This window comes from Megalops cyprinoides, chromosome 9 (assembly GCF_013368585.1).
Source record: "Megalops cyprinoides isolate fMegCyp1 chromosome 9, fMegCyp1.pri, whole genome shotgun sequence".
Classification (NCBI taxonomy): Eukaryota; Metazoa; Chordata; class Actinopteri; order Elopiformes; family Megalopidae; genus Megalops; species Megalops cyprinoides.
The window spans coordinates 22,458,854-22,471,691 of record NC_050591.1 but is presented as its reverse complement, the minus strand read 5'-3'; the positions used below and the strand labels follow the sequence as shown (position 1 = coordinate 22,471,691).

The 12,838-nt window shown below is 43.5% G+C and overlaps 1 protein-coding gene across 4 annotated transcripts in view; it reads left to right on the top strand.

The window, feature by feature from the left end:
• ece2b (endothelin converting enzyme 2b) overlaps nt 1–12,838 on the top strand; it is a 34,463-nt gene that overhangs the window by 17,407 nt on the left and 4,218 nt on the right. For all 4 annotated transcript variants that reach the window (XM_036536124.1, XM_036536125.1, XM_036536123.1 and 1 more), the window contains 7 exons: nt 2,899–3,043; nt 3,321–3,536; nt 5,461–5,585; nt 9,286–9,432; nt 9,962–10,027; nt 10,333–10,521; nt 12,095–12,237. In XM_036536124.1, the coding sequence (XP_036392017.1) occupies nt 2,899–3,043; nt 3,321–3,536; nt 5,461–5,585; nt 9,286–9,432; nt 9,962–10,027; nt 10,333–10,521; nt 12,095–12,237 (1,031 nt within the window). The remainder of the gene's footprint in view (nt 1–2,898; nt 3,044–3,320; nt 3,537–5,460; nt 5,586–9,285; nt 9,433–9,961; nt 10,028–10,332; nt 10,522–12,094; nt 12,238–12,838) is intronic.

The window sequence follows — 12,838 nt, the reverse complement described above, 5'->3', positions numbered from 1 at the left end:
AACAGTCTAATGATCATTTTTGACACACTCATCATAATGAATATTTACTACATATTTTTCTTTAGCACTGTGTTATATAATATAATATATGCTATATATTTTTATGTATTACAGTTATATTTACAGCTGTTTTGTACTCCTTTCATTGAGACATTTCTGGTAGTTGCTGACTGGACATATCACTATAGATGTGTAGACTACCGTGTATCATGTGACAGTTGCTTTAAGAATTTACCAGTATTGATGTTTCAGTCCCTTGACTAGCAAGCTTGTCCGGTCAGCTTCATCTTTTGAAAAAAAGAAAAAAAAATCAGGGATTTTACCTGTTATCCTCATTTCTAAAGTAACTATATCTAAATGCAACTGCTTAGATGAATGGACATTTTGCTTAATTATGTTTTAAATTTTATGGATATTAATCATAGTGGAAAGTTCAAAAGAACTTTTTTTTGATTTGCTTGTTTTTACAGAATGCATGAACAAATACAGTAAGGACATTTTTGGTTAAATTATACTTTTTTTCTGTTTGGGAGCTTGACATTTCACTTGGATATTGGTGTGCGTCAGTTGGCCAAGTTGCTTATACTCCCAGAAGCAGGGAGCGGTCACAGAAATTGTCTCACAGGATGTTTTATTTCCTACTACGCAAACAGGCTAATCCAGGTTAGATGCAATGCTGAATGAAACAACAAAACTCTCTCATTTCTCAATAACCTCTGTGTCTGCCTCTTTCTCTCACTGTAACAGTGCAATTTAATCACTGTCTCCAGTATATCTCCCAACCCTTCGGTGAGGTGTTTTCCACATATAATTGTTATGTATGAATGTAATAATTAGACCTCCATTCCCCTATTATTTCCCATTTGCATTGCATTCCCCAATAATGAATACAGCTAGTCCCCGAATTCTGCACCCATGTGAAACCTGTTCACCATGTGCTCATTCCCCTGTGAGGAGTCTGTTAACTCCCACCTCGAATGCAATGATATTATTTCAGTCAACCCCCAAGAAAGATAAGTAAGAGTTACTTAACAGCTACCTAGTCAACACTTATGTCCTCAAGTGAAAGCCACATCTCCTCATTTTAAGTCTCACCAAATCAGAGTCTAGTGCCCTAGCTCATTTCTTTGAACATTAGTTTTATTATTACTGTGTCCTAAAAACAAAACAAAAAATAATCGGCACAAGATCATATTTCCTATTATGTTCTTGTGCCGATTACGTTTAAACCGATGAGATCCGTATTCTAGTGATTGCATAGACGACGTTCTGCAGCAACAAGCCCCCACACACGCATATGAGAGCAACAACCTCTACCAGCCAACGTGAAATGAACTTGTAGATGAGGCCACTTTACTCTTTCAGTAATTGTGGAGTTTGTGAGCCTCAAAATATGGCGACGAGTGGCGTCAACGTCAGACGCCATACTTCGAGCCATAATGTGACATGAGTGGAAATGAGTCGATGAGTTTACAAATAAACGATGATGAATACAATACAAATACAATAATAGCCTTCTACAATCAATTGTTTTTGGTAGTTTTTGATAGGTCAAAAATAAACAGAAAATATATTTAATGCGATCCACGTGGATAGTTCGCTAGGTTCCGGGTATGATGGATATAGGTCGCCTGTTGATGTAGCCTACTCGTTAAATGCGATCAGAAATCCCCACGTATAATCATTAATTAGCGAGCAATTCAGTGCATTGGTGGCTACCCAACTCAGGTCTAATTTCAACTACATTACCCACTATTCGGACCTTATCCAGGCATAGGGTTCGTTTTTCTAGATCAGTGCTGCGCAGATTCACTGATCTTTAAACCGTCTGGATAGCCCTTATTCTTGTTCAGTGAGTCCGGCACATATGGCGATGCACAGACTGAAATGAATGAATCTACGCAGCATTGATCTGATCTCGAAAGGGAAGAGCTTAATTTCTGTCCAGTAACCCTTACTTATGCTATCACAATGAATTAAACACACGCTACTAAGCACCTGTCCGAGCCAGAGAGGACGTGCGTGCGAAAGGTTAGGGATGGAAACCCAGGCACCAACCACGATGTGGGTGAGTTTAAATTCCGATGGCAGCACAGTCCCCAAAAAACATGCTAGCTTTATGCTGTACTTTTCCCCCAGCAACAGCTGCCACCCTCTTGCCTGTGGTTAGGCATAAGAATACTCGTTCTTTGCCCTGTCTGTGTGTGCCTTTCTCGTTGAAGAAAATTGGTTTAACTGGTGTGATATAAAGGAGTAAACGGGCGAAGAGTAGCCAAACAGCCTCACACCGATAAAACTGGTTCTTGCATACATTTTTGAAGGGATGTTTATCTGAGCGTTTCACAGGGATCCAAGGGCATCGAGACGAAGGATCGAGTAGCCCGGAAACTCATTATTTGCAGTTAATCGGCGAAGTACGACACACATATCTCAACTAGGATTGTTCTTATCCTGCATTTCATCGATGAGCACTACCTCATTAGGAAAGTGTTTTATGAAATTATCAGCTGTTTTACTCAAAGTTACAATGTCACCAAGCACCTGGTTAATAGTAGCGTTGGATTATTTACATTTTTTTTCCCGAAAGCCACACTACATTTGCAAGTGTGTGTTAATCATGTTTGACCGGTCTTTGTATTTCGATTATTTATATTCTTTTTCTTCGAATATTGTGATTTACTTGGGTGAGCTGACTGCAGACTTAAACTGTTTCTTTTCCTTTTCCATATAGAGACAAATTGTTAAATATATATGACGCAAGCCATGTCGGGAATGTTGCCAGGATCACCTCTGCAGTCGGGTACTGCACTGACTAGGGGTGTGTGCATGCAGGCTTCTGATGCTGTGTGTGTGTGTGTGTGTTTAATGAGGGTGTGCTGATAGCCTTTTGTGTTGCAGGTTGGGTTCCGAAAGGGCGGGGTCCAGCTTCTGGGTCCGCTGGGTAGGAGGACGCAGTTGGAGGTGGTTCTGTCGGGTTTGCTGCTGGCCTCTCTGCTGGCGCTGTTTGGCTGTGCCCTGACCTTAGGCGTCCGCTACAGCACCGGTAGGATGCGCTTCCAAAACTTTGGGAATAAATGAAGTTATGATGCTCTTATTTCAACAGCAACCGGCAGGCAACATTGTTAAGAAAACCCTGTCCACATAAACTGTGCATATTATAAACCAAATATTCCAGATCAAAAGATATGTGGCCATTACCACGTCAATGTAGATGGGTGTAAAGATCAGAGACCAGTGTGGCTATGGTGTTTCTACACTTATTTGAATCAATGTTGAGACTTATTTTGTTGTAATTGTAATTGTGACCCTCTCTCCTCCAGACCCAGCTCGTAACCTGTGCCTCACAGAGGCCTGTGTCAGGGTAGCCAGTAAGATTGTGGAGGCTCTGGACCGCCAAGCAGATCCCTGCCAGGACTTCTACCAGTACGCCTGTGGGGGCTGGGTCCGCAAGAATCCCCTGCCCGATGGGAGGTCCCGCTGGAGCACCTTCAACAGCATCTGGGACCAGAACCAGGCTGTGCTCAAGCACCTGCTGGGTGAGAGAGATGTTACAACATGTCTACCTCAAGGAGAAGGGGGACATGCACACACACACACACGCACACACACACACACACACACACACACACACAGACTCGTGTAGTCTTCTGCATTTTGGTCTTGAGCTGCAGACACTTGCAGAGCAGTGACTATAAATACCCTCCTGCCAGCTGAGCAGTCTGTGCTGGATGCTCCATTGAATATTAAATTAAAATGTTCCCTAATGGGCAACCCCTCCCTCTCCTCATCTCCACTGGGCCACGGGAGAGGCCCTCTAGAACTGGTCCCAGCCAGCGTCTGTGAGTGAGAAGGAGTGCGAGTTAGCATGTTTATCAGTGTTTGTATGTGTGTGTGTGTGTGTGTGTGTGTCTGTCTGTCTGTCTGTCTGTGGTGTGTGTGTGTGTGTGTGTGAGAGAGAGTGAGAGAGAGAGAAAGAGAGATGAAGAGAGAGTGGTGTACCCATTGTGTCTGTACAAACACCTAGATGGTGCAGCTACCTTCTAGCTCAACAAACATAAACAGAACGAACCGAACTCTAAATGAACTGCAGAGGTGGTGTTGTGTTTCACATCATCAGTGGTGTGCTATGCCAGAAGTGGGTCTCGCAGGCCAGACTAACAAGACCAACAGAACACTGGGCCTTGTGCCGCAGTGGATTTATTGATGTATTCCTCGTACTGAGTATTCCAGCCTTGGGTTGTTTAATTTAATCACTGTTTTTGGACGTCCTACCAAGGTCTATTTATTGTACACAATGGAGAAATTACAGTTCAGGTGCTGGATAACAATAGTTTTTTTTTCTGAAGCGGACGTAATTTAGTGATGCCTTGCTGAGACTGCGGTGTCAGAGAATAAGTGTGTGTAACAGCAGAAAACTAGTGAAGCAGGAGCTACGCTTTCCTCTCTCTCTTCTCCTCTTCTCTTGCTTGCTCTCTCTGTCTGGTAGTGGGGGAGGCAAGTGCGGTCGCGTGGCAGTTTGAGTTTCTCTACGTTGCAGACAGAGGCTAGCAGACGCTGACAGAAATGAGCTGGAGTAGATAATGTGTTCCACAGATAGTGCAGTACAAAAGCTGTTTTGTGGATATGCAAGCCATCACACATGCTCATGAGCACAAACATTAATGCAGCTCTAAGTTGCTCTGCTGATGGAAGCAAAAGAGCAGTACATATTCAGAGACTGATGCTGCTTGTCTGTCACAAGTTCACACCAAGCAGAGGGTGTAGAGCATACTTCAGTGATGTGACTCAGCAACTGTTACATATGCTGTGTGTGTTTGTGTGTCCGCGCATGTGTGTGTGTGTGTGTGTGTATGTGTTCGTGTGTGAGTGTGATTGCATTTTTATGACTGTGTACATTTGCACCAGGGGAGATTGATATCAGGAGTAAATGGACATGAAACACAGCTCAGGGAGCTGACAGAGTAACAGGAGTGCTGTGGGTCTGGTCTGTGTCAGGGAAAAAACAGCTCCTGTTTTTGAAACCTGCCTGCCTCAAGGAGATGGATGGCAAATGGCTCTCAGCAGTCCTGCCTCTGCTCCTGCTGCTTAGGAGAGGGATGACATCTGGGACCAATCAGAGGGTTTCCGAACTATCAGGGACCAATTGGAAAATGCCTCTGCTTTTAGTGGCTAATTGGAAGGCTGCTCAGCTGTTAGGCCTCACATTAGAAACCTGACCCCACGTGCCTCACCCAGCAGGCCCCATGGAAGGGCACATATAACAGGCCTCATCTCTGCAGTTAGACCACTGTGCAGACGAGCAGCAAAATCACATTGCAAGAATCTCTACAGAGTACAGCCCTACATAGAGGAAAGGGAAACGTGCTTCCTGGCAATTAAAAAATAAATAAATAAAAACAAAAAACAAAACTAAACCTGTGTTTGTCGCATGTTTGTTCCATATGACCCCTTCATTCCCAGAGAATGGCACCTTTAACTCCAGCAGTGAGGCAGAGAGGAAGACCCGGGATTACTACCTGTCCTGCCTGAACGAACAGCGCATCGAGGAGCTGGGAGCCCAGCCACTGATCGACCTCATCGCCAAGGTGAGCCACACCACAGCGCCCCCCCAAATGCTTACATCACACCAGAGTGACACACACACATCACACCACATCAAACCAGAGTGGAACATTTGAGTAAATCATAGTCAGTATGTAGCCCTGCATTTAACAAGTGCTAGAAACATTAAGCGATATACATTTTAAACCATCCGTTTCCAAACAGGCACATAGGTCACGTCTGTAAGAGAATTCAAGTCAGGAAAGTTTTTTTTTTTTTTTTTTGTTTTTATTTTTGATTTTGATAATGTTGACTCGAGGACAGTTTTTATGTCCTCCCTCGGGTCTGTCCGTACAGAATTTAGCTTTGTAACATATTTACATGCAACCAGTGGCTTAAGTGTGGGTGACCAAACTATTGGTCGACAGCAGTTGTGCAAGTGCTTGTTGGGGGGAGAGACAAGCTTTGCTTTAAAAGCAACCAGCTGTGCAACTTGGCATTTGACATGAGTCACGTGCACCTATTAGTGATCTAATTTTTTTTAAAGTCAAATTCCAGTCACTGAGAGAATTTTAAAGCAGCCTTGAGCCTTTGAAAGTAGTCTACGGTACAGTTAAATAAAATGTCATCAAGGATGGGGAAGAGATACTATCGGGTAGCTGGCAGAGGTGCTAGTGGAGTGGAGTGATGCTGTGCGAAGGCATCAATAGGAGCTGTAGAAAACGGCCCCTTAGCTAGAGGAAATGGCGCAGCTGCTGAGAGAAGATGAGCCCTTAACTCTAAAGGCCCTGTCCTTTATATGGTACTCTCTAGGACAATGCGCTCTCAAGAACAAATCGAGTAAGAGGGAGTCTACAACAGGTCAGCCCACCATGTGATGGTTTACTCTCCTCCTTTGGGAAGAAACATGTGACTCGGAGGTAAATTGAATCCAACCTGCTGAGTTTATAATGGCCACTTGCTATGCCACTTTCAGCAGTTTCGTAGCAGTAAGTAGCACTATGTAACAATACGTAGCAGTAATATAGCAACTCTATACTGTAGTTAGTGGGAGGTGTTCTGATGTCATCCTGCCTGACAGGCTATAATATAATAAACTAGCTATGTAGCAGGCATATTAAGGTGGAGATACAAATGATGAACAGATTATACCATTTTGTTTTAGTAAAGGTTCCTATTCCAGTAATAATGAATATTTTCACAGTGGTATGATTGGGGACAGAGTGATTTGACTAATTACCCATTTATTTGTCATATACTGTAGCAGTTAGTACATGCTTTTCAGGAATAGGCTTTAAAACTTTCTTCCTGCAAGTATGAGAATATAACACATAAACGGGTTGCAGCTTCAAATGTTATATCTGTAGAATAACCCTGGAGGACATGTTGCTGGCTACCAGAAGTGTAGGGTGAACAGACAGCTGCCTATAACAAAGCTGCATGATCTTAGATTTTGTTGTGCAAGCAAGTTGTCTAAGTATGGCCTTAGATTGAAGACCTCATTTTGTGGAGTTAGAAATGACAGTTCATACATAGGTGACTGAAACGTAAGTTATAACATTTATAAGGCTGCTGATTCGAGACAATGTTAATGAGCACATGAGTATATATAATCAACATTGCCAAAACTTCAGCACCCATATTATCTTTTAGGATGCATGGTGGTAGTCATGTCATTATCTGTTAGTGGTGAATATAATGGTGCTGACTGATGATGTTTTTAAGTGCGTTCCAGAGTGTCAGCTTTTTACAGGTCCTTGACCCCTTGCTTTCATAGGCCATGGTGATGTCAGCTTATGTCACATGAAGTGATCACTCCGAATTCAGATTCTTATGTACTTTTCTGGACAACTTAAAACTGATTGTGAGATCCAATTAGAAATTTCACAGTGCTGACTGTGAAGTGCTGATCATTTTTTCAGAACAGCCCTTGAGGTCATGTCTGTAGGTTTGTGGGAGCATTTAATTTTAGTAACTAAATTTTTTTGTCCATTTACGGATTAGAAAATGGGCACTTGAAACAAGTGTTGATTCATAGCTTTGATAGTAAGCCAGTTTGAATGAAAATAAAAAACCACAGAAAAGATACAGGGAAAAAGACAGTGCTCTAGATTACTCTAGATTGTGCACGTAAAGTCATTACAGCTTCCTTTTTGCTGAAGTCATGTCATCAGCGTAGTGTGTCAGAAGGGGCAGGGTTTAGACTGAAGACAAGTGAAGAACAGAGCACTCTGTGGAACTGAAATGAAACCTGTTTGAGGCCAGACCTCTTCTCTTTTCATTTGAAATGATGCTTTATTCCCGGAGCTGATGGTGCACGCTGAGCAGAGAGAACCTTTGTGTCCAGATTTCGCCCTGCACGACCTCTGCTGTCGTTGCCTTGGCGACGACGGCCACCCCCCCATGCTCCCCTCAGATGACAGAACTCTGTGGCTGTCAGATAAAAGCCTTGAGCCACAGAGCCGGTAGGCACACGCAAAAACATACACACTCACAGACATGCATCCACATACACGTACATATGCGCACACACACTTGCACGCTGATGGTTACATGTGTACACACATGCAGATCCACAGTGGGATGTTCGGTGGTTAGTTGGTTAGTCTCTCACAGTGAACGATATCTTTTACTTGTAGATCTACTACAAGTAAAAAAATGAAGATGCAGCATGAGAGTGCAGTGAAAGTGAGAGTGCAGCGGGGATCAACTCCACATATTCAACTGAGTTTCAGTTCCCCCCATTCCTAAATTCTGTCAATTCAGTTCCATCTTTAGATCATTTTTTCCAATTCAGATTCATTTCAGCTCCATTCAGTTCTGATTAATATTGTTATTTTTCTCTTTCTATCAGTTCTTTCAGATGACCAAGTCATTTAATTATTGATTTCAATACATTTATGTAATGCAAAGTGATTAAAATTAAACAGTGGATTGGAAATGAAACTATGTATATTCCAAATTAGTTATGGTAATATATTTACATGGAATTATTGAAGAACACTTACGCTGTTCCAGAAAAAGAAGGTATTACAATAAGAAGACCAGCAGACACATGAGGTTGTCTGCTTTTATTTTTCATTTAAAGTACTCCAGTGCTTAAAGCACTGTGCAGACTACCGCAGCATGTGTGCAGTTAATTTGAGATTTATGGTTTTATGAATTGCCCCAATAAATTCATATACATTGGAAGCATGTTGAGGGACAGTCATCTGACTTGCATCTTCTCAGTCAAGCATGGTTCAGTCTTCTGCTTGCAGAATGTTGCTAAAGGCTGTGCTGTCAACAACAAGAGATAGGTGGATCAGATCACTGGAAATGAATTGAATAATGTTGGTCATGTTAACTTGATCAGACTCTGTGGCATCCCACTTCCTGTGATGTCTGAGCAGACTCCATAGATATCAGGGTGCTTTTTCTCAGAATTGCATTGCATCTGAAAATGCAGAGTTATATTTTACAATGAGCGTTCCTTGATCTAATTGCATCATTTTTCAAACTGTTTCGCTCATAATGTAAATGGGATCCACGTATGCATTCATCAGTTTACTGGCGCAATTTAAAGTGATATTTAGATAGAGTTCTTACCTTTAGATGCCTTATAAGGTTTTAGGTAGTACCACAGCTGTTCCTCACCCAGTCTTAGTCAACACAAAGTGAGGGACTATATGAATTGGAATTGACCTTATCCCTGGAATGTAACAACATGCATGTTTATTTCTGTGTATATCTGCCTTTCTGCAGACAGGTGGCTGGAACATCACAGGCCCCTGGGACAAGGACAATTTCATGGAGGTTCTGAAGACGGTGTCCGGACCGTACCGGGCCCAGCCTTTCTTTACCATAGGGGTCAGCGTGGACCCCAAGAACTCCAACAGCAATGTCATCCAGGTCAGGACCTCCTAGTCACAAGAGTCATAGGAGCAAGGATCAGGGTCTGTGCTTTTGACTACAGAGGAAATGTTATCTTCTGATTGTTTATGCACCATTTTTTCATTGTGTTGTTACCACTAATATTTTTTAATATTTGGGGGGTTTTTCTTTTTTGTGAATGTGGAGCGGTTTGTTTTGTTTTTTTATTTCTGACTTTGAATCATTATTCCAGAACATACTGCAGCAAGCACGTTTGCAGAGTTTCATCAAGGAAAGGCTTTTTGTAGCTTGAGGCTGAGGGTTAGGAGTGCCTCTGTAGGAAACTATGTGCTCTTAATCAGAGAGAGACTTTTTTTTCAGTTCCCTGGGTTGTGTGAGTAAGTGACAAGTGTTGAGCATCTGGGAACTCTAAACTGAGGGACCTGGGCTATCAACTGTGTATGTGTGTGTGTGTGTGTGTGTGTGTTTGTTGGCGTGCGGGTACATGCACACGTACAAATATTTCCGTGTGTGTGTACACGCATATTTTTGTGTCCTGTGCTCTCAGGTTGACCAATCGGGGCTGTTCCTACCTTCCCGAGACTATTACCTCAACAAAACAGCTAATGAGAAGGTAAGAGGGAGAGGGCAGGCAAACTGGAGCTTGTTGAGGGGGTTAAAGCATAAAGCCAGAACTGTGGTCCAGTCTGCTTAATTAAATTTTAAAAAACATCATGCGGCCATCTGGTCAGACTCTAGTAAACACCATGTTACTCATTTCTCCTCTGCCCTTCCACTCTTCCCATCATGTCTCCCACACATTGGCACGTCTGTTGTTCTCTGATGTCTCTCAATCCACATCTCATCTCTGTGTGTGTGTGTGTGTGTGTGTGTATGTGCGTGCGGGCACGTGTGTACGTGCGCATATGTGTTGCTTAGGTGTTGAAGGCATACCTGGACTACATGGTGGAGCTGGGCATGCTTCTGGGTGGGGACCATGCCTCCACCCAGAGCCAGATGCAGCAGATCCTGGACTTTGAGACAGCACTCGCCAATATCACTGTCCCTCAGGATGAGCGCCGAGACGAGGAGAAGATCTATCACAAGATCACCATTTCTGAGCTGCAGGTTTGTGTGTGGGTGTTTCACACTGTTACACATTGTGTGTAATAAATGTACTAAGCACAATATGGATATGAGTGTGTGCTTAAATTAGAGTGCTCTGGCTGTTGTCCTCACTATTATAGAGGCCCCAGCAGTCTGGAGCAGACAAGGGTTGGATGGGCACATTGCTCAGAACCTCATGGCCAAGCTCCAGTGGCTGCTGGATTCTCAGGCAGAAGGTTTTGGAACAAGCAAAGTCTTTGTGGTGGGGGGTTATGCTTCTGTCCGTTCTGATTAATAACTCTGAGATTACAATACTGACGGAAGCACTGGTTGTCAGGGTGGCGGTGGGGGATATCGCAGGAAATGAGGTCTCTCAGAGACTTGGAAGGAGATATCTGTCCTGTCCTGTGTTTTCTTCAGCAGCCACTGCAGAGAGAGAAGGGGTGGTGGAGGGAGGTGATGGGAAATCCAGTGTATTCACACCTTTTTTTGGAGGATTATTTTTCTGTCCTTGTTGTCATCCTTTCCTTTTGTTTGTGAAGGCCCTCCATGGTTTCTGTGGCAACGGTTGCTAAGAGATGCAGATCTTTGTTCCTTGCAGCCAATGGCAGCAGCATAATTGTTGAAACCAATGGGGGCAGGGTGACAGATGCGGAAGGTGTGATTGTTCTGTTGGATTCGGCGCCCACTTTGTTAACCCTCTGTGGTGAGATGAGAAGAGAGTGATCATTGTGCTTCTTAGTCTGGATGTAAAACTACACTAGCTTTCACTTCTTCACTTCGCTCCATTTCACTTCTTACTCTTGCCAGTGTCTAAGGACACATTCAATATAGTACAAAGGGGGACCCAAGCTGCAATCCATCAACCTGTCCTGCAGAGGGAGTCATGATTCAGTAGTGTCCAGATAACCGAAAGAAGAGCATTCCATTAAAATGGATCAGAACTGGTGATGGTCAAATGGTCTAATATGATAACATTTGTTTAACAATTGTTGGGGCTAGTACGTTTTGGGGGCCTTTTGGTTCACAAGACCAAAAATTTATATATACCAATACAGGAAGTGAGCCTTTGGCGGGGGGGGGGAATAAAGACATTTCTTGGAACTCCTGCCTTACTGGAACTTTGCGGGGACCACAGCCACTCGGTCACATATCCCACTGTCCCTTTTCTGTTCCCACTTTCACATTAAGGGCATTGTGAGTTGAGGGAGGTCCTTAATAAGTAGCTGGTTTTACTAGCTTTAGTGTAATATCTCTCCTGGGCTGGTGATTTCAGAGTGGCTGTAATTGCGTCTGGGCTCTGTGACGCAGACAGGCAGACATGTTTTCCTCTGCTGTGGGACTGGTCCTAGACAAGGATTAGGACTGAATGTTTGCATCTTTGCGTCTGGGTTTGTGTTTTTTAAATGATGCAGCTTCACTAATCCTTCAGTCATCTGAGTGGCTTGTTCATCTTACTCACAGAGTCCACCTTGTCAGTGCTATACAGTTCAGAGACTCAGGCAGAATCTTTTCAGCATCGATGGAGGAACAAGCCCTGTGGATTTGTGTGTCTGTGTGAACTCTGACCTCTGACCTCTGTATTCCTGGGCAGCTTCTGGCTCCAGCTGTGGACTGGCTGGATTACCTGTCCTCTGCATTGTCTCCGTTGGACCTGAACGACACCGAGCCTGTGGTGGTCTATGCCAAGGACTACCTGCAGCAGGTGTCTGACCTTATAAACAAGACAGACCGCAGGTGAGAGCAGCACTGCTCTGGGAGTGAACCCCCTGAGCTTTCAGTTCAGTTCAGTTCAGTGCAGAATAATGAAAATAAGTTTAAAGAGAAATGTCGTTACATTACATTACATTCAGTTAGCAGACATTCTTATCCAGAGCAACTTCCAGCACAAAAGAACAGAAGTGTATCCATTCAAGTTGAATGAGGAACAGTGTCAGACCAGTTACTAAAAACAGCATCTTTGATTAAACGATTTCCTTCCTACATTAGTCTGTCTGCTCTGATTCCACTTCCCCAACCCCTGTAGAAGCCTGTTCCTACTCTGACCCCACTCCCAGCACCTTCCCTCTCAGCATGAGAGATGGTAGTTGGCTGGCAGCTGTAGTTGTGTGAGCTGCACCCTAATGTGAGTGAGGCCAGTGAGTCCCTACTTCTAATGATGTCACATTAGTACATATTTAGGACGGGCGGGTAGGGTGTTAACTTGGGTGAGGAGTTGGCACACACACTGCCATCGTCATTCCAGCACCCTGGATTGTGATGGAACAAGTGACTCCAAAAATATACGCGAGTCTACATGAAACTATGGAAACGGCAGAAGTTGCGAAATCATGTCAGA